The sequence below is a fragment of the Hippopotamus amphibius genome, chromosome 8, assembly GCF_030028045.1.
Source record: "Hippopotamus amphibius kiboko isolate mHipAmp2 chromosome 8, mHipAmp2.hap2, whole genome shotgun sequence".
In the NCBI taxonomy this organism is placed as follows: domain Eukaryota; kingdom Metazoa; phylum Chordata; class Mammalia; order Artiodactyla; family Hippopotamidae; genus Hippopotamus; species Hippopotamus amphibius.
In genome coordinates this window covers 130071590-130094469 of record NC_080193.1, presented here as the reverse complement: position 1 = coordinate 130094469, position 22880 = coordinate 130071590, and the positions used below count along the sequence as shown (strand labels likewise).

At 33.9% G+C, this 22880-nt stretch overlaps 1 protein-coding gene across 2 annotated transcripts in view; it reads right to left on the bottom strand.

The window, feature by feature from the left end:
- The window catches only part of TLK1 (tousled like kinase 1), a 147847-nt gene that overhangs the window by 92387 nt on the left and 32580 nt on the right, over nt 1-22880 (bottom strand). Inside the window, exons 2-3 of one of the 2 annotated variants that reach the window (XM_057747124.1) lie at nt 16458-16527; nt 12599-12717 (exon numbers count right to left, since the gene is read on the bottom strand). In XM_057747124.1, the coding sequence (XP_057603107.1) occupies nt 12599-12712 (114 nt within the window). In that variant the 5' untranslated portion in view covers nt 12713-12717; nt 16458-16527. The remainder of the gene's footprint in view (nt 1-12598; nt 12718-16457; nt 16528-22880) is intronic. The other variant, XM_057747123.1, reaches the window with a different exon arrangement.

Below are 22880 nucleotides of genomic sequence, written 5' to 3'. Positions count from 1 at the left end.
ATGTTAACCAGACTGTGGTGATCACTTTGCAACATATACAAATATGGAATCATTATGTTGTACACATGTAATCTAATCTTACATGTATTATAATCTTAAATGTCACTAATACCTTGATAAAAGATTACAATGGTTTTGAAAAAAGGAAAAAAATCTTGAAAGCAGCCACAGAAAGGTAACATTACATTCATGAGAACAAAAAAGGATACGACTGACTGCTATCTTGTCATAACAGATATTGGAGGTCAGATATTTCATCTCTGGAAAAGGTGAGCCAGGAGTACTCTGGACTGAGTCACATACGGCATAGCTGAGGAAAAAGAAGACATTAAGTGCATGCCTACACACTAAATAAAGAGACTCTTAGCATCTTCCTGTGCTAAATTCTAGAAAGCAGCCAAACTTAAACTCTACAGGCTGGAGACTACAGAATTTCTCTCTAGGAAGATAAATCATCTCAAGAGACAAGACTTAGAGACACCAAGAATCAAAAATCTCTCAGAAAAATGACCCAGTCAAGTCATCCTACTGTAGTAAGTCCTGCCTACTCAAACAACACTTCTAATCAGTGTTTCAGTGCTTAACGCATGGATGTGAACAAAGCCCAATTTCACCAGATGTCTGAAAAATACAAACAACAAAAAATTTTTTAAACCCATAGGAAAAAAGCCCAGGAAGCAGAAAAAAACTTCACACAAAAATAAAACTACTACTAATACCCTAATAACAGCAAACTATGAAAATGAAACATATCAAGAACAACCCAAGGGGACTTTCCCTGGCGGTTCAATGGTTAAGACTACGAGCTTCCACTTCAGGGGGAGAGGGTTTGAGCCCTGGTCGGGGAACTAAGATCCCACATGTTGTGTGGCTTGGCCAAAATATAAACAATTTTTTAAAAAAATTAACCCCCCCCCCCCCAAAAAAAAAACCTCCTGGAAATTAAAAATATGATCACTGAAACACAGAAAAAAAACAAAAATACAAACAAAAAAAAGATGAATTCAAAGATAAAGTTGAAGAAATTTTCCCAGAAAGACATAAAAAAAAACAAACCAAAAAACCCAAAAAACCTCAAAGCACAAAGAAAACTAGAGAGGTACCAATCCAAATGAGAGTTCCAGGGGAAAAAAAAAAAAGAACGAAAGATAGAAAAATTAATGAGCTAAAATTATCAAAAAAATAATTCAAGAAACTTTTCAAGAAATGGAAAACATTAGTTTCTGGATTATTGGAAGGACACACTTTTGAACCAAGCACACTGGTTCAAGGCAGATCCATATCAAGGCACATTATAAGAAACAAATTTAAATGCCAAGGATTTGAAGCTTCTAGAGAAGAATAAACAGGAATACCCACAAAGGATCAGGAATTAGAATGGCACTGGAGTACTCAGGAGTAACACTGGAAGCTAGAAAGCAATGGAACAATGCCTTTAAAATTCTGTTAAAATTATTTCCAACCTAGAATTCCACACCCAAACTAACTCCTAAGTGGGAAGAAGGGAATATGCAAGGTCTCAAAAATTTGACTAGAACTGATTTTTCTATGATGGCAAAAAATGAGGGTCAAGAGTCTTTTTTTCCCCCTCAATGTGGATATCCAATTGATCCAGCACCATCCATTATAAAAGACCACCCCTTCCCCACTGCACTGCAGTATCACCTTCGTCATACATCGAGTTACTATATATGAATGGTTCTGTTGCTGGACCCTATTCTGTTCCACTGATTTATTTTTCTTTCCTGTGTCAATATCACAGTGACATATTTCCACTCCTTGGGATATACCTAAGAGAACTGAAAACATGTCTCATACAGAAACTGGTACTCACAGCAGCATTATTCATGTCAAAAAATGGAAACAACCCAGATGTCCACCAACTGATGAATGGATACACGAAATCTGATACACAGCAATACAATGAAACATTCAGTCACAGAAAAAAATGAAGTATTAATACATACTACAACATTCATGAACCTTGAAAATATTATGACAGGTGAAAAAGCTGGACACAAAATGCCATGTACTACATGATTCCATTTATATGAAATGTTCAGAAGAGGCAAATCCAGAGACAAAAAGTAGACTAGCGGTTGCCAGGGGACAGAGTGTAGGGTAGGAAAGCAGGGGAATGAAGAGTTACTGTGAATGTTTACAGGGTTTCTTTTTGGGGTGATAAAAACATTCTGGAATTAGACAATGGTGATGGCAGCACAACTCTGTGATATACTAGAAACCACTGGAAAGTACACGTTAAAAGGGTCGATTTTATGATATGGGAATTTTATATCTCAATACAAAAAGTTTTAAGTTATTGAGGAAAAGGGAGCACAGCGCTGGGGGGGAGGGGGCAGCTTGACAAAATCTAGTACATAATCATTTGTGCACTCAGATATACAGTATGTGCACATGCAAGCACACACTCACAGACTTTTGAAGCCTTCAAAGCAGAGAACAGATTTTTCCTTTTGTATACATTCATGAGACATTTTTTAAAATATAAAAGCAACACAGGCACACAGAAAAACTTTCATTACAGAAATATAAAATTTCCCCTCCCACATCAGTCCTACTATTCAAAGGCAACCACTTAAAAAAAACTGTTTTTAATTAATTTTTTCAATAGGCAATGCAAACAAGCTACTTCGGTTCATTACCTTTTTTCTAAGGCTGTATGTCTATACTAACAAATTAAATATACATTTTTTGATTCCTCCCTTCTTACTCAAAAGATAACATTAGGCAGACTGTCCCTCAGTGCTTTCTTTTCTCTTAATATATATTGGAAACGCTCCAAATCAACACATAGAAAGATAGTTTCTTCATTCCCCTTTTCCTTTGCCACTTCCTTTCCTTCAAACAGGTGCAGAGTATTCTACTGTATGTACTACATTTCAGTAATTCTTTACTGACCTTGCCACGAAAGATGAAGAACTTAGTTCATAGGCATGTTCCCCTCCTTCCTGATATACTTTTATTTTCAAATATTCAGTTACTTTAATTCTAAATAATAAACAAACATTTTTATTTTTTAACTTTAAACTGTGTGACTCCTTATTATGTAAAATAAGAAAATAAATCTTAACATTTGGCTCCTTCTCCCAACATGATAGCTACACTATAACTTTACATCAGCACAATTGATAACATTTATCTTTATCTTCTATCTGTAATCCTGCAACAAAGTCACAAACTCATGCCACAAGAATCTGTAGCAAGTAAAATAAACAGGTGAAGCAGGTCTGGGATAAGATAAAAGAAGTGGCATATGATAGAATATAAGTCCTCTCTCTTCCAATTTTTGTTATTAGCTATGAACACTGAATTAGTGAATGGTGAATCCTTGATGCTAAGGGAAATTCAAGGATTAGGTTCCTGCAAGCTTCTCATCACAATTTCATCAACCAATCAACACTAACCTTGTTTTATATAAAGGTGTGTTTCTCTTTAAAGACACCTTATTTAATATGTACTTTCAATTCATTCACATTGAATTCATGGCCAACAACACTATAACTCATGCCTGAATGAAACTAATCTAACAAGCATATTTTCTCCCTAAGGCACATCACAGTCTTCTTGTGCTTAGAACACTAGACAACACGTTACTACTACCCTGAGGGGCTATTCTAAATAGTAAAACTACCAACAAAAAAGCACAAAAATGTGGAAAATATGACATTAAGTAAACTGAGAAAAGAATACTTGTTTACAGGCTGAAAACAGAGAGAGAAAACGTAGGAGAGCTGAAAATGTAGGCAGTGTCACTTTGTTCAGCCTCAGGCAACCCAAATTTTTCACCACTCTGCATATGCACAGGCCCTTGAATGACCAGCAAGAGCAATGCAAGTATTGGTTTTGAAGTAACAAATAAGTTTTAGCAAGTAGGTGAATTTGCAATTATAGAATCCTTGAATAAAGAGTACTGATTGTTGTGTGTGTATGTATATTTATCATATCAAGCTTATAGATCATATTGTGCAAATCCTGTATAGCCTTGCTCTTTTATATACGTTTGAACAGTCAAAATCCAAAAGAATTATATTAAAATCCCTTAATAGAGCTGTATTTTAATAAATTCAGAAAGGATTTTTAGAACTGTTTGATATATAAAGTTTAAAACTATCATATCTTTTTTATGGATGCTTAGTCCTTAAAAAATAATCTACCTTTGTTCCATTCAGGCTTTTGGTTTTTAAGACTGTTTCATTTGATACTCATTCACGCATTCAAAAATAATTATTGAGGTCCTCAGTATTGTTGTAGATGCTAGGGATACAGCAGTGGAAAAAAAAGACTTAGGTCCAAGTGCTCATGAAGTTTACATTACAAGAAGGGAAACACACAATAAACAAACATATAAATATTTAGTAATATGTAAGGAACCAATAAGAACTTTAAAAAAGCTAAGTGGAGAAAGGGAGAGTGGTATAGGTATCATCTTACATAGAGTGGTCATAGAATGCCTAGAGTGTCTAAAGAGATGACATTTCAGCAGAAACTTGAATGAAGTGAGACAGAAGTGTGTTTGAGGCAACTGGCAAATAAACCAGTGTGGGTGCAGTAGTGGGACAGTTATTAGTTGAATAGGGTGCTTAGTATAGAGCTAGATCAGAAGGTCTACTCAGAGAATTGACTTTATTTAAAATTTGATGGGAAGTCTTTGGAAGGGTCTGAAGTTGGGGAGAAACTGATTTCAAATTTGTATTTAATTCTACTTTCTTTTACTTTAGGATTAGCTGAAGTATTCTCTTTCCAGTTACTTCCAATCTTTGTCATTTTAGGGGGATGTTTCCTGTCAACAGCCTAAAGATGGATTCTCACTTATTATCATAATATATAGTTGGCGTTATTTCTTCCGTATTATATAATAGCAGGTAAAAATAGAATATTTTTGTTTCCTCTTTCTCTCTTCCTCACTTTTATTCAACTAAGTTTCTCTTTGTTCCTCCTCCTACACCCCACCACAGTAATTTAAAAGTTGTATGTATAGTATCTCCGTTGCTTGTACTTATTATTTTCTTACTTTTAGCAAACATATAAACCTATTTTTCTCTATAGACAAATCAAACCTTAATGAATTATTCTGTATTCCTAGATGATTTTCTTACCTTTCTCCCCGTCCCTTTTCTCCCAGAGCATGATCACTATCAGAAATTTGATCCTTCGGATGTTTTCATTTCCACATTACAAACTCCTGATGTTACTATTATTAAAATTTGCCTATACCTAATAATACTGTATTTCACAAGCACATTATCACCATCAATTTAAATAAAAACACTGTTTAGTCATTGTTCATCACTCTCTTACACTGTGTAAGCTTCATCTATAGCTATTTTTTAATTTAAGTGAATATTTTTAAAATACAAGCTTACCCCCAAAAGAATAGTAAAACCAACATTAATTCAATATCATCATCCAACATACATTCCATACTCAAATTTCCCGTTGCCTCAAAAATGTTCTTTAAAACTGTTTTTCTCCTAATCCTGGAGCAAATTAGGATCTACAGATTCACACACTGCATTTGGCTACTAAGTTTCTTTTGTCTCATCCAACCTAGAACAGTCCCTCTGCTTCCCTTTGTTTTCATGGCACTGAATACTTTAAAGAGTCCAGGCCAGCAGGATGTCCCAGGAGTATTTCCTCATGAGTAAATTCAAATCAAACACTTCCAGCATGAAAACTGCAGGTGATGAGTGTTCTTCCTATTGCATCACCCTCAGGATGCACATAATGTCTGGCTCCGAGACACTGCCAATGCAAAGCCTGACCTTATTTATTATGGTGGTAACCAACAAATCTCTCCATTTTAAAGGCATATTTTCTGTTTTATAATAACTAACCTATAGGGTGAAACTTTGAGACCGTGTAAAACGCTGTTCTCCAAAACATTTTACTAAATGGTTTTAGCATCCATTGATGATCCTTACCTTAATCAATAACTATACTGGGAAATACTGTGTTGATTTTCTTTTTTTTTTAATTTATTTATTTATTTTACTTATTTATTTGTCTGTGTTGGGTCCTTGTTGCTGCACGGGCTTTCTCTAGTTGCAGCGAGCAGGGGCTACTCTTCCTTGGTGTGCAGGCTTCTCATTACAGTGGCTTCTCTTGTTGCGGAGCATGGGCTCTAGGTGTGTGGGCTTCAGTAACTGCAGCACGTGGGCTCAGTAGTTGTGGTGCACGGGCTTAGTTGCTCCACAGCATGTGGGATCTTCCCAGACCAGGGCTCAAACCCGTGTCCCCTGCACTGGCAGGCAGATTCTCAACCACTGAGCCACCAGGGAAGTCCCTGTGTTGATTTTCTGATTCTATATTCCTTCTACATTAGCTGGCATTCTTCTAAGAGACTGTCACATAACAACAAGCATACCTAGCTTGGTTCCTAAGTACCATTCCACACTAAAATGAAGCAGGGTTTCTTGAAAAGGTCTGTTCACATTCAGCACAGAGACCACAGTGATACTACAGAGAGATGGTGGAGATGCGTATGTATACATGAGCACAAAACTAGCAAAAATGTTTATATTTCCTACATCTAGATAAAGAGTATACAAGTATTCTTTTTAAAATATTTTCCATTTTTCTACAGGTATAATATTTTTTTCAAAGTAAAAAGCTGTTAAAAAAAAATGAAGAGTGGGTGGGGGGCCAGCGGAGACTCTGCAGGAATGCATAAGTATCACTTTGAGAGAACAGAAATAAATGAGTATATAGTGTCATCATAAAACAAAAACTAGAATATGTAACTTTAAAACATCAGGAAAAACTCCATTTCTCCAATGGAAAGTAAGGAGTGGAAGGGAATAAAAGCAAGTACAATTAGAAGACATCAGCCAATAGATGGCAGAACCAAGTCAGAAAATAAAAATAAGTGTAATTGACTAAACCCACCATTTAAGAGATGAAAATACTCATATTCCATCAAAAAAAGGAGACATACTGTCTACAAGAAACACACTTAAAAAGAATAAAAATTAAACAATAGAAAAACATATACCTAAAACAAATATGAACCAAAAGAAAGCTGAGGATAGTATTCTTAAGATTTGAAAAAATAAGAATTTTTTAAAAAAATTATACAGTCATGAAAAGAACAAAAGAAGATATATGCATGTAAAAATATAGCCTCAGGGACTTCCCTGGTGGCACAGTGGTTAAGAATCTGCCTGCCAATGCAGGAGACATGGGTTCAATCCCTGGGCTGGAAGGATCCCACGTGCCGCGGAGCAACTAAGCCTGTGTGCCACAACTACTAAGCCTGTGCTCTAGAGCCAGTGAGCCACAACTATTGAGCCTGGCTGCTGTAGCTACTGAAGCTTATGCACCTAGAGCCCCTGCTCCACAATAAGAGAAGCCACCATACTGAGAAACCCACACACCACAACGAAGAGTAGCCCCAGCTCACTGCAACTAGAGAAAGCTGTCATGCAGCAACGAAGACCCAACACAGAAAATAAATTAATTTAAAAATATATACATATAGCCCCAAAATACATCAAGCAAAACCTGATAAACTACAAGCTGAAATGCATAAAGCTGTAATGCATACATCAAGAATCACAGTTAAAGATTTAAAAATACTTCCCTCAGAAAAAGACAGTTCAAGCTAACAATACAAGGAGATATCTAAGATCTGAACAAATACAATTAGAAGCTATTAGATATGAAATGTTTATAAAACATAGCACATTTCAGGATTGATGCCATACAAACTGTATTTTCAAAATGTAATGCAATAAATTATAAGTCTATAACAAAAGAGGTCAAAATAACCAATAATCAAAGCGGAGGGAATATACAAATGTTTACAGTAGCTTTACCTATAATTCTTAAAATACTGAAAATAACCTAAATGTTCCTTATTTAGAAGAAATGGATTAAAAAGAATTGTGGTATATTTTTAACCACTACTATATAAAAAATAGATAATCAACAAGGACCTACTATACAGCACAGAAAACTATACTCAGTATCTTGTAACAACCTACTAATGGAAAAGAATCTGAAAAAGAATATATATACACATATATATGTATGTATAACTGAATCACTTTGCTGTACACCTGAAACACATTGTAAATCAACCATATTTCAATAAAATTTTTAAAAAAGAGAATTGTATATTTTATACAATAGAATACTATTTAATAATAAAAAGCAACTATTGACAACATTACAAAAGCATGGATAAATATCAAAGGAAGGCACTATGCTAAGTTCAAAGAAGTCAGGCTGAAAAGGCTACATGTTTACAATACTTACCCCATTTATATGGCATGCTTGCAAAAGCAAAACTATAAAGACAGAAAACAGGTCAGTGGTTGCCAGAGGCAACCTAAAGAGATGGAGTACACAGGGCATGGGGGAATATTTGGGGAACTATTTTATATTTGGGGAACTATTTTATATCTTAATTGTGGTGGGGGTTATACAACTGTATACCTTCACAAAACTTATAGCAGAACTATATAATAACAAGGGGTGAATTTTACCTTAGGTAAATTATACACAACAATAAAAACCATGGGGGGAGGGGGACTCTCATAAATGAACACTTAAAATCCATACATTTTTATTTTAATTGTATGTTAATTATGTCTATATAAATAAATAATCTAATTCATTCCACTCAAAAGCTGGAAGAAGAGCCACAGAGCAAATCCAAAGTAACAAGTAAATTATGATAACAGAAATCAATGGGGGGAAAAAAGTGACATAGATTAAAACCAAAAGCTGTTTCTTTGAAATAGTTATTTGATTAGTCAGACCTCTGTCAAGAATGAACAGAAAAGGAGAATCTAAAAGGAAAAACAGAAATGAAATAACAAAGGAGATTTTTTAAAGTGTTATAACCATACACTAATAGATCTGAAAAGCTTAACTAAAACAGATTAATAAACTAAGTGATATTAAAGAAATTTAAATGGTAGTGAAAGACCTTCCTCGCGACAAACCCCAGGCCAAGACAGTTTTACAGGTAAATGTCTACTCATCTTCCCATGAACATTTTCTACAATATACAGGATGTTGAAAACAGTGAAAGAAGCAGCAGTTCATTTTATGGGGCTAGAATGACACTGTTTTATAAAACAGACAAGGTGGACTGATGAAAATGTTCTGTATCTTAAAAGGAACGTGGATCACTATGAGTGCACACATTTGTCAAAACTCACTATAAACTATTACTCATTAGGTCTATGCATCTATTTCTCTTATAAGCATATATGTAAAACTCCTAACTAAAACAGTTAATCATGTATTAAATCCAATAAAGTATTTTTTTAAAATAGTGTATCATAACCAAGTAGGGTTCATCCCAGAAATGCAAAGTTCAACATTTTAAAAAAATTTGTTATACTTATTATTTTTAAAACAAACGAACAAAAACTTCTTAACTAACCAGGAACAAAAAAGCTCTTCTGTAACTTGGCCATGGTTATATACACAAAACCTACAGCAAACACTACACTTAATGGAGAAACTTTGGATGATTCCTCTTGAACAAGACATACTACTGAAGCTCGCAACCAATATAAGGGGGAAAATATATATATATGTATATATATATGAAGTGTAAGAAATAAAACTGTAATTTGGGGAAGATACTTATTTCTCTTAGAGAAAAGTAAAGAATCAACAAAGCAGTACAACAAATAAAAGAGATCAAAAGCAAGACTGCTACATACAAGACCAGTCTATAAAAATCAAAAACCTCCTAGGTCAGCAATAGCCAGCTAGAAAATATAATAAAAAATACTTTAGCCACAAAAACTTTAAAGTATCCAGGAATAAGCCCAAAAATTTCACAAACACTAGCCAAAAATTCTTAAGAACTCTACAGAGAGAACTGAACAAATGGAGAGACATTTCATGCACTTGGATGGGACAACCTAATCTTATTGATTTCAGTACTTCCAAAATTAATCTATAAATTCAATGCATTCAGAATAAAAATTCCATTTGAATCTTTTAAGGAAAAATATACAAATAAGTTATTACAGAAGAATAATCCCCAAATGCTAACAAGCAAATAAAGAGATGCTCAAATTCTATATGAGGGAATAAAGACCCATAAATAATTAAGTCAACCTTACAAAAGAAGATTAAAGGAGAGACTTCCTCTACCATGTAAAAAAGACATACCAAAATACAACAGTATTCTTTTTTATGTGATACTGGCACAAGAACACAGAGAGACCACTGGAACATAAGAGAAATTTCAGAGACAGAGATATACACATGGCAACTTAATATATGATACAGGTGGCAACACAAGTCAGTGAGAAAACATGGATGTATTTAAAAAGCGTTGTGGAGAAAATTGCTTTACTACATGGAGAAAAATAAAACTCGATCTGTATCAATACTATATAAAAGGTAAGGCCTCAATGGACTAAAGAGTAAATATAAAAGTAAAACTGTAAATTTAACAGAAGGAACTGTAGAATATCTTTGTGACTCAGGGGTGGGGAAGAAGTATTTAACTTTTAGAATACCATCAGAGTCCACTGGACCTAATTTTAGTTTTTTAGCTTCTTTTTCAAGTAATTCTGTCTGTAATACTTAATATTTCAGGACTTCTATTCTTTCTTAGAGATCATCTGTAGGATAAAAATAAAATTTATTTTTAATAGAACACATTCTAGCTTGCAATTAATTATCAGATGTCCACTGGCCTTTCATAAACCTAAAATACATTACTGATCTTATTTTACCTATATTTTGCTATTATACCATCCTAGGAACTCATCTTTACTTATCATCATTCATCAACTATTCCCAACTATGCTAAACAAAGAAAAACTACTAAGATAAAAAGAAAATGGAAGAACAGTGGTATGACAGGCAGAACATTGGCCTCCCAGTGATGTCCATGCCCTAAACAGCAGAATCTGTGAATATTATTTTATATGGCAAAAGGGACTGTGTAGATGTGATTGAGGATAAGAATTCTGGGGAAATTATACCAGATTATCCAGATTGGGGTGGGCCCAATCTAACTACATTAGTACTTAAAACTGAAGAACCCTTCTAGGTTACAACCCAAGACGTGACTACCGAAGAAGAGTAATAAGAGAGATGCAACACTGCTGGCTTTGAAGATGGAGGAAGGAAACTACCATCCAAGGAATGCAGGCAGCCTCTCAAAGCTGGAAAATGTGAGGCAAAAAGATGCTCCCCTACAGCCCCCAGAAAGGAATGCAGCCTTGCAGACATCTTGATATTAGCTCAATGAGACCCATGTTAGACTTCTGATGCTACAGAACTATAAGATAATAAATTCGTACTGTTTTGAGCAACCTGGTAATAATTTATTATAGTAAAAATAGAAAAATACAGATTTAATGACCTAAAAGGACAATGCAATAGTGAAATAAATTATGATCTTTTAGTTATGTTCTTGCCTTGCCTAAAGTACTGCATCATCTTTCAAAAATGTATAAACAACTAAGAAACCACCTTTGTAGTCTAATTTTAGCTTTCATCAACTCCAGGTGAGAATTTAAAGATTTTCATTTTCCACTTAAGACAATCAAGAGAAAAAAATGACAGAGGAAAATTTATAATCAGACAAATCAGAAAATAAATACAAAGAGATAACAGCACCTAAAACTAATGATGGTGACACTGACTATATAAATAAAATCTGAGTCTTCAAATGACAGTATCCTAGATGAATTTTCCCAAATTCAACAATCAATGAACTGGACAACACATTTCGAAGGAAAAAAAGGGGGAAACATGGTATTCTCACCAGTTAAGTCATTCAACCTAAGGACTTTACCATACAATATTCTGCAACAAGAATCTGGACCATTTCACTATGCTCATAGGATGCATAACAATATCCTTCATCTTTTATGATGTTTGTGTACCAGGATTTACTTGATACAAAGCGATTTTTAAGTATTTAAATTCATATTAAAATTTCTAATAAAGTTGTTTTTCATTATACTTTTATTCTTATTGCTGTAAATTAGTAAAGTAACAAAATATAAACATAGCAAAAAGGTCTATTTGACCCAGATGGTTAAGGGTGATGACTGTTTTTCTTAGTACACTGAGAGTTAGTCAAAACTGCAGAGGTACAGACCATAAAGCAAAAAAACTGGTGAGTTTGAACACAAAAAAATTAAAGAGTTTTGTATGATGATGGATACCATGAACAAAGTTAACAGGCATGACAAAATGGGAGAAGTTATTTGCACTGTATGTAATTAACATGGAATAAATAGGCAGGATATACAAGGAACATGGGAAAATCCATTTGAAAAAGGAAGTAATTCGAATAGGAAAATAGGCAAAGAATTGGAACAATTTATAAGAGACTCCCAAAAAGCTAACAAGCATTGAAAAAATGCTCACAATAATTGGTGGTACAAGTAAGACGATATATTATTTTGTACCTACTGGACTATCAAAAATGAGGAATCTGGATGACCCCAAGTATTTCTGGAATATGGAGATTATTAGAAATACTCATGCACTCTGCTGTTAAGTATGTATGTAGATATCCTTTACAAAATATATTTTATATCATTTAATACAAGGAAAAAATGCCAAACATTACAATTTTACTCACTTTAGCTCCAACACTGCAACTGCCCGTGCTCCCAGTGCTCCCACTTGCAACTCCCGTAAATCTAGCTTCCAATAACTCTTGCCTTCTTGGATCCAGACTATGAAGCTCATCCATTGCACCTATTAAGACAAAAACAAAAACAAAAAACAAAAACAAAAACACACACATATATATTTATATACACACATCACAAAATACATGTATGTAATTAGTTGAGATATAAATATAAACTCAACGAATTCTAAAAACAGATGAAAGCAAGGACTTAAGAGATTTTTATACTGTCCAAACTTATTTATCAAAATAACCTATGGCTGATTTCCAATACTTTTGACTGCAATCCACATTAAGAAATATATTTTCACCCAAATCAGTACACACATACATACAGATATTAAAAGTTCTTACTGTATGCAGTACACTCCAGTATTTTTTAGTCTATTCTAGTCCATTAAAAAGGAAAAACACTGATTGTGACCTATTAAACTGATTTCACGAGCCAATAATGAACCCAGATCCATAGCTTGAAAAATACCACTTCTCATAATGTAATCTCCTGATTCTAAGCTTATACAGAGTTTTGGCCCTAACTAGTATTATTACTTATTTTGCTTATATATACTTTATCTAACTGTAATTTAAACTGGGAAGACTCTTATTACTGTCACATCCCAAAGATTTTTTTGTACAGTTGGTAGTTATCAGTCTCTATCAGGTAGACGGAAAACACACACATATATCAAGCAGATAATTAAGGTAACAACTATATTTAAACAATAACCCTGAAAATTAAGGGGGGAAAATGAGTGCCCTCATGTAACTGTTACTACGCAGACTAAAGCACCACAAATTCTAAAGTTCAATTAAACTCTTAAAAATTCTTTTAGCCATGTCTGCTAATTCTCTACTGATAAAACCTTAGAACTGACATAAATGAGTGGTTTTCAAAGGGAGCAGGGAGGATATTATCAGAATTCAGAATCACATGTGGAACATTTTCAAACTACAAGAAATCCCTTCCCACACACCCTGACCTTCCTCTCCTAAACGTTAAGACCTATTCCTATAAATCTTACCCTTTAAAGTTCCTTTCATTACCTTCCATCTTCATCTGAATAGAGGACTAGATGGACAGCGGCCATTCTTCCATGTTTATTAGCATTCCTGTTTCTGCATATATCTTCTCTGTCCATTCCTTATTCTTCCATCTTAGACAAAAAGGTAGCTACCTTCAAAAAGCTACAGCCTTTAATTCTTGCTTTTGACCCCATTCCTTGTAGATAGTGGAGGAATCTTGTATTTGCATGTATCCCCCCTCTCTCGCATCTTTTCCCTCCCTGACTCCTTCTGCCTCATTTATGTCTTTAAAAAACAAACAAAAATCTTCAGCTTGAATTTCGTGCTATAAATATCATCATTTAATTCTTTCCTTAAACTGATAATTTATAACGCCATCCTCCTCAGGTCCCTGGAATCTGGTTTCTATTATAAGTATACTCCTGACAATGTACTTTCAAGTATCACCAGTACTTTTGTTTTTTTTTTTTTCTGATCCCATTATTACATCAGAAACAGTCGTTATCAGGTGATAGATAGACAGATAGGAAGAGCATTTTCTCTAAGTCTCTGATTTTTTTTTTCCATTTTCCTCATGTTGTGACAAGCAGAAGTGCCTAATTTTGGTGAAGTGAAAATTATCTAATTTTTCTATTTACAATTATTATTTTTCTGTTCTTTTCCAAAAAACTTTGTATGCTCCAAAGTAAAAAGCATATTCTTTACAAGTTTTTTGTTTTTTCTGCTTAGGTCCATGATTTATCCTAAATTAATATTTGTATATGATATGAGGTCAAGAATTTTTTTCCCACGTGGTTTTCCTGTTTTATTAACCACCATTCATCGAAAAACAAAAAAAGCAAAATTCTGCAACCACCAATAAACAGTCTCAGTGGCTTTGTCAAAAGTAAAAAAATCTATATATATGGTACTAGTATAAAGACAGACATATGAACCAATGGGATAAAACAGCCCAGAAGTAAGAGCACTAAGACCATTCCATGGGGAAAAAACAGTCTTTTCAACAAACGGTATTGGAAAAGCTGGATATCCACATGTAAAAATGTTACATTGAACCCTTACCTTAACACCAAATACAAAAATTAACTCAAAATGGATCAAATACTTAAACACAAAGACCTAAAACTGTAAAACTCCTAGAAGAAAACAAGGGAAAAGCTTTATGACATTGGATTTGGCAATGATTTCTTGGATACGAAACCAGAAGCTCAGGCAACAAAAGAAAAAATAGGTAGGATGGACTTCATCAAAATTAAAAAAAACTTCTGTCCATCAAAGGACACTATCAAGAAAGTGAATGGGAGAAAGTATCTGCAAGTCATATGTCTCATAATGGATTGATAACCAGAATACATAAAGAAATCCTACAACTCAACATCAACAAAAACAACCCAGTTTTAAAAAGGAGAAAGAACTTGGACAGACATTTCTCCAAAGAAGATAAGCATCTGCCCAATAAGCACATGAACAGAGGCTCAATATCATTAATCATTATGGAAACACATCAAAACCACAATGAGATACCACTTCACAACCATCAGGATGGCTATTATCAAAAAACAGAAAATTACAAGTGTTAGCAAGGATGTGGAGAAGTTTGAACCCTTGTGTGTTGCTGGTGGGAATGTAAACTGGTACTGTCACTGTGGAAAATGGTATGGCAGTTCCTCGGAAAATTAAACATAGAATTACTACATGATCCAGAAAGTTCCACCTCTGAGTGTGTGTGTGGGTGTGCTTCACCCTCGAAGTAAAAGCAAAGACTCAGATATTTCTACATCCATGTTGATAGCATTATTCCCAACAGCCAAAAGGAAAGAGTACCCGAAGTGTCCATCAATGAATGAATGGATGAATAAATAAAATGTGGTATATACATAAAATGGAATATTATTCAGCATTAAAAATGAAGGAAATTTTGACACAGGCTAGAACACAGATGAACTTTGAAGACATTATGCTAAGTGAAACGTGAGACACAAAAGGACAAATACTGTATGAATCCACTTACATGAGATTCCTAGAGTAGTCAAATTCAGAGACAGAAAGTAGAATGGTGGATGCTAAGGGTTGAGGGGCATGGTAGGACAGGGAGTTAGTGTTTAATGGGTACAGCGGTTTGCTTGGGGAAGATAAAGTTCTGGGATATAGTGATGATGGAAATACAACAGTAAGAAAGTACTTAACGCCACTAAATCATATATCTAAAAATGATTAAGATGATAAATTTTATTTAGGTATATTTTACCACAATTCTTAAAAATATTTTTTAAAAAAGAAAAAAATAAGTTGGACTTATCAAAAATTTGAATTTGCTAGTTCAAAAAACAGTTATAAAAATGAAAAAGCAAGCAAGAGACTGAGGGAAAATGTTTACAAAACATGTATGTGCTGTATATACTATGTCCACTCTTTAGCTTGGAAACTGGTTGCTGGCCCAATGGAATTTAGCAGAAAAGATGAGGACATCAGTCCCTACTTTGACCTGCACCAGCTACCAATGTGGTATTTTGTTTCCCATTGTTTTTGTTTCTTAGATATATAGCTTCCTCTCCTCCATGAGGTCCTAGAGGAAGCTATACATCCAAGGGAAAACAAAACAATTAGTTTCTAACTGAAAACCCTTAGCAGGATTCCCAACCTCACCGTAGTCCTTAACACCTTCTAACAAGTTTTGGAGACATTTTAAAGAGTCAATATGTCCAAAAGCCCCCGGTATAACTCCTGGCACATAACAGATGTTTAACAAATATTAGCATACATGTCTAAAAATCTAACTGACCTTGAATACTAGAATCTTGCTTCTCAAAATGCAGTCCATTGACAGCAGCATCTGTTATCACTTCACATGCCTATGAGAAATGCAAAATCTTGGGTTCCACCCCAGACCTACCAAATCAGAATCCACATTTTAATAAGATCCTCAGAAAATTATGTATATTCAAGTTTAAGAAGCACTGCTATAGAACTGGGGATACCACAAACTTTGTAAAGAGCCTGATCAGTAGTATTTTAGTCTTTGCAGGCCATTGGGCAAAATCACATAGATGCTTATACAACAAGAAATGCTTCCCACAAACTTTTTGTTGACAAAACTTAAGATATAATAACTGTATATATTTTATAACAGAACAGTCTGCTAATGAAAAGAATGGAATTGGCAGGGGAGGGGGGATATTCCACTTAATTCGAGTTGCCTACCATCAAAATATACTGTAAGCACTCCTTCGATAACGATGGCCAGATTTTATGCATTTATCTTTGAAAAAGTCTTTTCTGAAAAGTAAGTGCTGCCAAATGCTGATACAAACCCAGAAGCACATGATTTTAATTGAGCATATTCATTATTTCAAAGGCAGAGAAGTCTATTAGATTATTCTTTTGATATTTGCCTTTCAGTATGTCATTACAGTGCAGATTAATCATTTCCAATTGAATGTTAGGTAGAAGTTGCTCAATGCACAATTAAATTGATTCTGAATTATGGAAACATTCTTTGCACTCGCATCAATGTCTGAAAAATGCTGCTGGAACTGTAGTTTGAGGTTGGAAAATATATTCAAGCAAATTCACGTGGGAATGAAGATCTCACTTTGACAGGATAAGACGTGTATAAAGTAGCTTGATGTTACTTGTAATTCAAACAGTTACCTCTCAAATGACTTTACAGCAGATAAATTTCACACATGAGTGCTATTTTGCCTTGTAATTTTAGGTTAAATTCATTTAAAAGTATTTCCAACTCTGCAGAAAAAGCTAATTTCCAAAGCCAATCAATATTTGATAATAGTGGTTGAGGGCTATCCTCTTTGTTCAGAAAAATTTCAATCTCAGTCCTAAAATCAAAAACTACAATAAAATGTTACCACTGCTAAGCCAGTCAGGATATTTAGCTTCTAACAAAAATTTGTGCAGCTGATGCTAGTTAAGTCCATGAGAGCAAATGGAGTTCACCACTAACAATACTGATTCAATAACGTGATAAATTCACATATTTTCTGCTCATGAATAATACAACGAGTAACAGCAGGCTTTGAACACCTCACTCACATCTTTACAAGCTTCGTAAATGTGTCCAACTAAGGCTTCTTCTGTTTCACACGTAACTTCTACCACCATCAGTTGCAGCACATCTTAGCAGACTCCACTTCAGATTGTATTTAGTGTTTTCTCAACTTTGAAAATGTTCTTGCCTGTAGTTGTTCTACACAGATTATTCACAGAGGCTAATTTTTCTGCCACTTCAAACTTGGCGCTGATGTCTCATATAAACAACAACTTAGTAGTATCAATAAAACCTGTGACCTCATCAAGAGACAAAACCATGCTAAATCTTTTGCCTTGTTTTTTAATTGACTATTGATGTTGTTTCAAATGTCCTCAACTCTTAAGTCAACTGTTCTTGCCAAAAAGTTAATAGTCTAAAACAAGTTTATTTTCTCTGGACAAATTTCTTTGCTGCAATCAAACACAATTTAATTAATTCACCATCAGTAAATAGCTGTCTTTGCTTGTCTAATAATGAGTCACTAAGAAACTTATTTTGGTGGCAGCCTCACTTTCAATTTTATTTTTTATAAAGTTATGCTATAATGAGATATTCCATTTTAAATGGACTGTTACTTTAAAAATTTGAGAGTTGAGAATACTATGGTGTGTACTTAAGTCTAGAAATGTCAACATATACTATATTCTTCTACCACAGTTACAGTGTCACTGCAAAATAAGAACAATTTTTTGCTAATTCAATAATAAAATAATACACATTTTACTGTGCCTTAAAAAGCATGCCACTCAGAGTCCACTGTTCTTTTCTTGTTTTGAATGATGGATATGCACTGGTATAAAAAAATAAAATACATACTGCTGACTGGCAATACACACGACACTCGAAATATTGTCAAGTTATAACTGCAGCACTGAAAGTCGTAGTGCACCAAAGCAGTAAGAAGCCAAGAGAATGCCACATACGGTCTCTGTTACAACCACCCAGCTCTACCATTATAATCCAAAAGCAGCTGTGTTTCAATAAAACTTTATTTATGGGCACTAAAATTTGAATTTCACATGTCACAAAGTATTAGTCTTTTTTTTTCAACCATGCAAAAAGAGGTAGTTTGCTGACTCCTGTTACAGCTAACACATTTCAAAAGTTTAAATCTTTTGTGAAATCAAACTGTCATTTCTGATACATCCAAAAATTTGGTCCTCAATTACAAGAGATGAGGTTTTTATGAAGAATATGTAATTTTACCATGATCCATTAAATTCTTCATTATACAATAAATGTTTATACTTTTGAAAAAGAAAAAATTATAAAAGACACTATAAAGACCAAACATTCCTTAAAGAATACTCCATCTCAAAATACAGTCACCTGTCTCCTAATTATGCTACTACTCTTACTGAACTGCTCCCTAAAATCTATCATAAACCCAAAACTTCACGTAAAACATATAACGAGATGTCACTACCCAAATTAGAGATCAATCACATCCTGGTATTTTTTCGGTTTTTAAAAAAATTTTTTTTTGAGTTGTGTAGCCCTTTATTAGTAACTAAAATAGAAGGTATCTGTTGTACAACACAGGTACTAATTGACTATAACAAGATTTTTATATTCTAATACAGATCATTTATAAATGCAATTTCTTTATTAAAAAGCTTCCACCCTTTTTTTTTTTTTTTTTTTTGGGCACACGGGCTTAGTTGCTCCGCGGCACGTGGGATCTTCCTGGAGCTGGGATCGAACCCGTGACCTCTGCATTGGCAGGCGGATTCTTAACCACTGCGCCACCTAGGAAGCCCTTCCACCCTTTTTGTTTGTTTGCATACAATTTGTAAAACTGTTCTGAAAGCGGAGTATATGTGCACAAGTCTGCAAAGAGTGCAAATTTAGCATATGGTAAATGCTTTCTTTACAAGTTACTTTCAAAAAACTGACTGCCACAACTGTGCCTTTACATTGCCTTTTTTTTTTTTGATCAAAATATTTTGATGCCAACCTTCCTTCCACTGCTCTAAACTATAAAGCATTTTTTTAAATGAGTTAAAATTAAGAAAGGACTATAACTACTAGAAAAGAAGAGAAGAAAGTTCTATTAGCTTGAGCTTTCAGAATCCCCCCAAACCAGGACCAGTATCTTGGTAAGGGTTAGGCTGGGACCCCAGCAGAGTATGAGTATGTGCAGGTGGCATCCCTGAGGATTCAGAGCTTCAGTGAACCGTGAGTGCTCCAGCTGCATAACTCACTGAACTGTCTTGCCAGCTTTGACACACTGGCTTGACTGGGCATAATTCAAAAAGGGAAAGCTCCTGTTCATTCCATTCTTCTGCAGCTCTGTGATAGCATTTAATAACACCCCAATGGGATGTCTTCCACATACAGTATTATGGTATTTCTTTAAGTAACCGCTAAAAGATACAGGGTCTAATTGTTCTATAATACTCATACCCATTTTATGTAGATGTTCAGTGGATCTATAAATCTCCCCCTGGGATTCATCATAGTAACTGTAACGGAGCCTTTGACCCCAATGGCGGAAATCAGGAGAAACCACAAAGAGATTACTAGGATCCACTAGATATTTACTGAAGAGTTTTCTGAATTCCTGTTCTTTTGACTCACTCAGAGCTCCAACCAATACAGGAATAATGGTAAACTCATCCTTATGGCCTTGTCAATTGTGAAATAAACAGATCCCACATCCTGTTTTATGAAGAACAATTTCAGGAAAACAACGTAAATAAAATCACAATTTGACCCATTAGACTAGCAGTCTGTCATGGCCCCTTCTAATAACTTTTTTTTTCCCCTCTCTCTCTGTTTCACTCACACACACTCACAAACTCAATAAATGTTAATTATTATAAAAGTATGGCCTCCCAAGATGCTCAGCTTAAAAAACGATATGTGCATCTGGGCATATTATTAGTTCTGGTTGGTCAACATTACTTTATAGTTACAGCAACTTTTTTATGACAATGAATCAATTTTTCATTATATCATTTTTAAGTTACCTTAAGTCTTCATCTTCCTTAGCAGTCAAAACAAAATAAAAATATCTAGAAAGCATGTTTTCAAAAGGTTAAAACCAGAATACCAGTTACCAAAAAGTAAGAGAAATGAGTTTGTTCAATAAGACCTTTCTAATATTAGATTCAACTGTTAGTCATTACTTCACATTTTTTTAAATTTAAAACTTCCTTTACTTTAAAAATATTTTAATTCATTTCAGATTTTAATTGTTACTTTTCATATTACATATGATAAGCTGATTTATACAGAACAGTAAAGTCTTTCTTCAATTAATACTTTTCACATTATGCCTGATAAGGCAGAGAAATCTGATTAAAAACAGAAATTCCATAATAAAGTTAGAAATTATTTCGACAAGATAAAATATTCCATTTAAATCATTCCTTTTCATTAGTTTTTAAAATGCATTTAAAAGTAGAGGAAACAAAAAGAATTCAACAAGATTACACTATTCAACACTCTAGAATTACTTCTAACTTGCCTTTAAACATCCACTCTAACATGGTTAATAAATAGAACATATCTATTTTCATATACAATATTTTGTATCATGTATTTAGTGAATATACTTATTATTCTTGTTGACTACATTGCATTCCATCATTTATTCCACTGTCTGATCTCCTATTTAAAACCAAATATTCTAATATTTTGGCAGTTAAATGAACATGTTAAATGGGCTACCACAAAAGCAGCCCAATTTCTTTATTTCCTAATAAACTTTCTCACCCAGGAATCCAATAAAAATACTGCCTATATTTTTTATAATGATTTAAAATATTAAGACTTGGACATTTAATCCATTTAAAGTTTAACTGTATATATCTAGAATTTTTTCGAAAGGGAAACACCATACAATTTTTTACAAATTCAACCTTTCCCCACTGATCTGAAATACCTCTCTAGTCATTTATCACATTCCGATATAAACATGGGTGTGGTTCTGTATTTTAATTGTTTCACTCAACTGTTTCTGAATTTATATATATCTCCATTCTATCAACACATGCAAATATATATATGTATTGTACACATACACCTAAATATTTCATCTAGAATGACTGAAAAGAGTAAGCATAAAAAGCCAGGTTCCTGAATCTATTCTATTGATACACAATCAGTTACATAAGCCTATGGTAAAAAGAAAACAGGTCTGATCTAGAATCACCCCAAGTCAGATTAACACCTCACCTTATCTTTAAGATAAGTCATTTTAAACACTTTAATTATAAGCCTTTCAGCAAAGGATTTGGACAACCTTAGACCGAATTTTCATATAGCAATATGTAGCTTGCATCCGAGGTAAGGCATAGAGTTCTTATTTATGCTTCTCTATACTGTCATAACCTTGGAGCATGAGAATAATTTAATTTCAATTTTATTCTTATAAATAAAAAATGTCTTATAGCTAATTTTTTTTTCATCAAAAATAAAACATGCACACACGCAAGTTGTGTAAGTATGGCCAAGTTCCTTAACCTCTCCATGTTTCAGCTTCCTTATGTATAAAATGGAGATAATAAAAGTATATACCTTATAGTTGTTAGAATAAAATAAGTTAATATGAAGAGTTTTGAACTATACCTGTCACTTAGTAGTCAATAAATGTGAACACACATGTATACTAAAATACAAGTGCTCAATAAACACTGGCAGGTATAATGTATACACAAGTTCTCTTCCAGCTTTCTCCCTGAGCTTAGAAGTTCCTGGTAGGTAGAATGGCATATATTTCTACACCAAATTTCTTTAATGTATTAAAGGAATAACACGACTAATATATAACATAACTAACTCCTCTTTCTGTAGCTTATAACAATTTACTTTAAAAATCAATCAATCATACACACATACATATACACATGTATCATACACTCATACATATATGTATACACACACACGTATGTATCACACACATACATAAATATGTATCTTATACTAGGCTATTGTTCTATTTTAACATATAGTTCTCATTTTAAAGATAAGGAAAATGAGACACTGAGAGGTTGTTATAATGCCTTTTGTTAGAACTTACATTCACTCAACTAAGCACCCTTGTCCCAAAAGAACAATCCAAAAGAAGGGTGTAAGGGTGTGTGTGAGAGAGAAAGAGCGCATGCAGAGAGAGCACGTGATTGCACACGTAAGAAGGAATGTTCTCCAAGA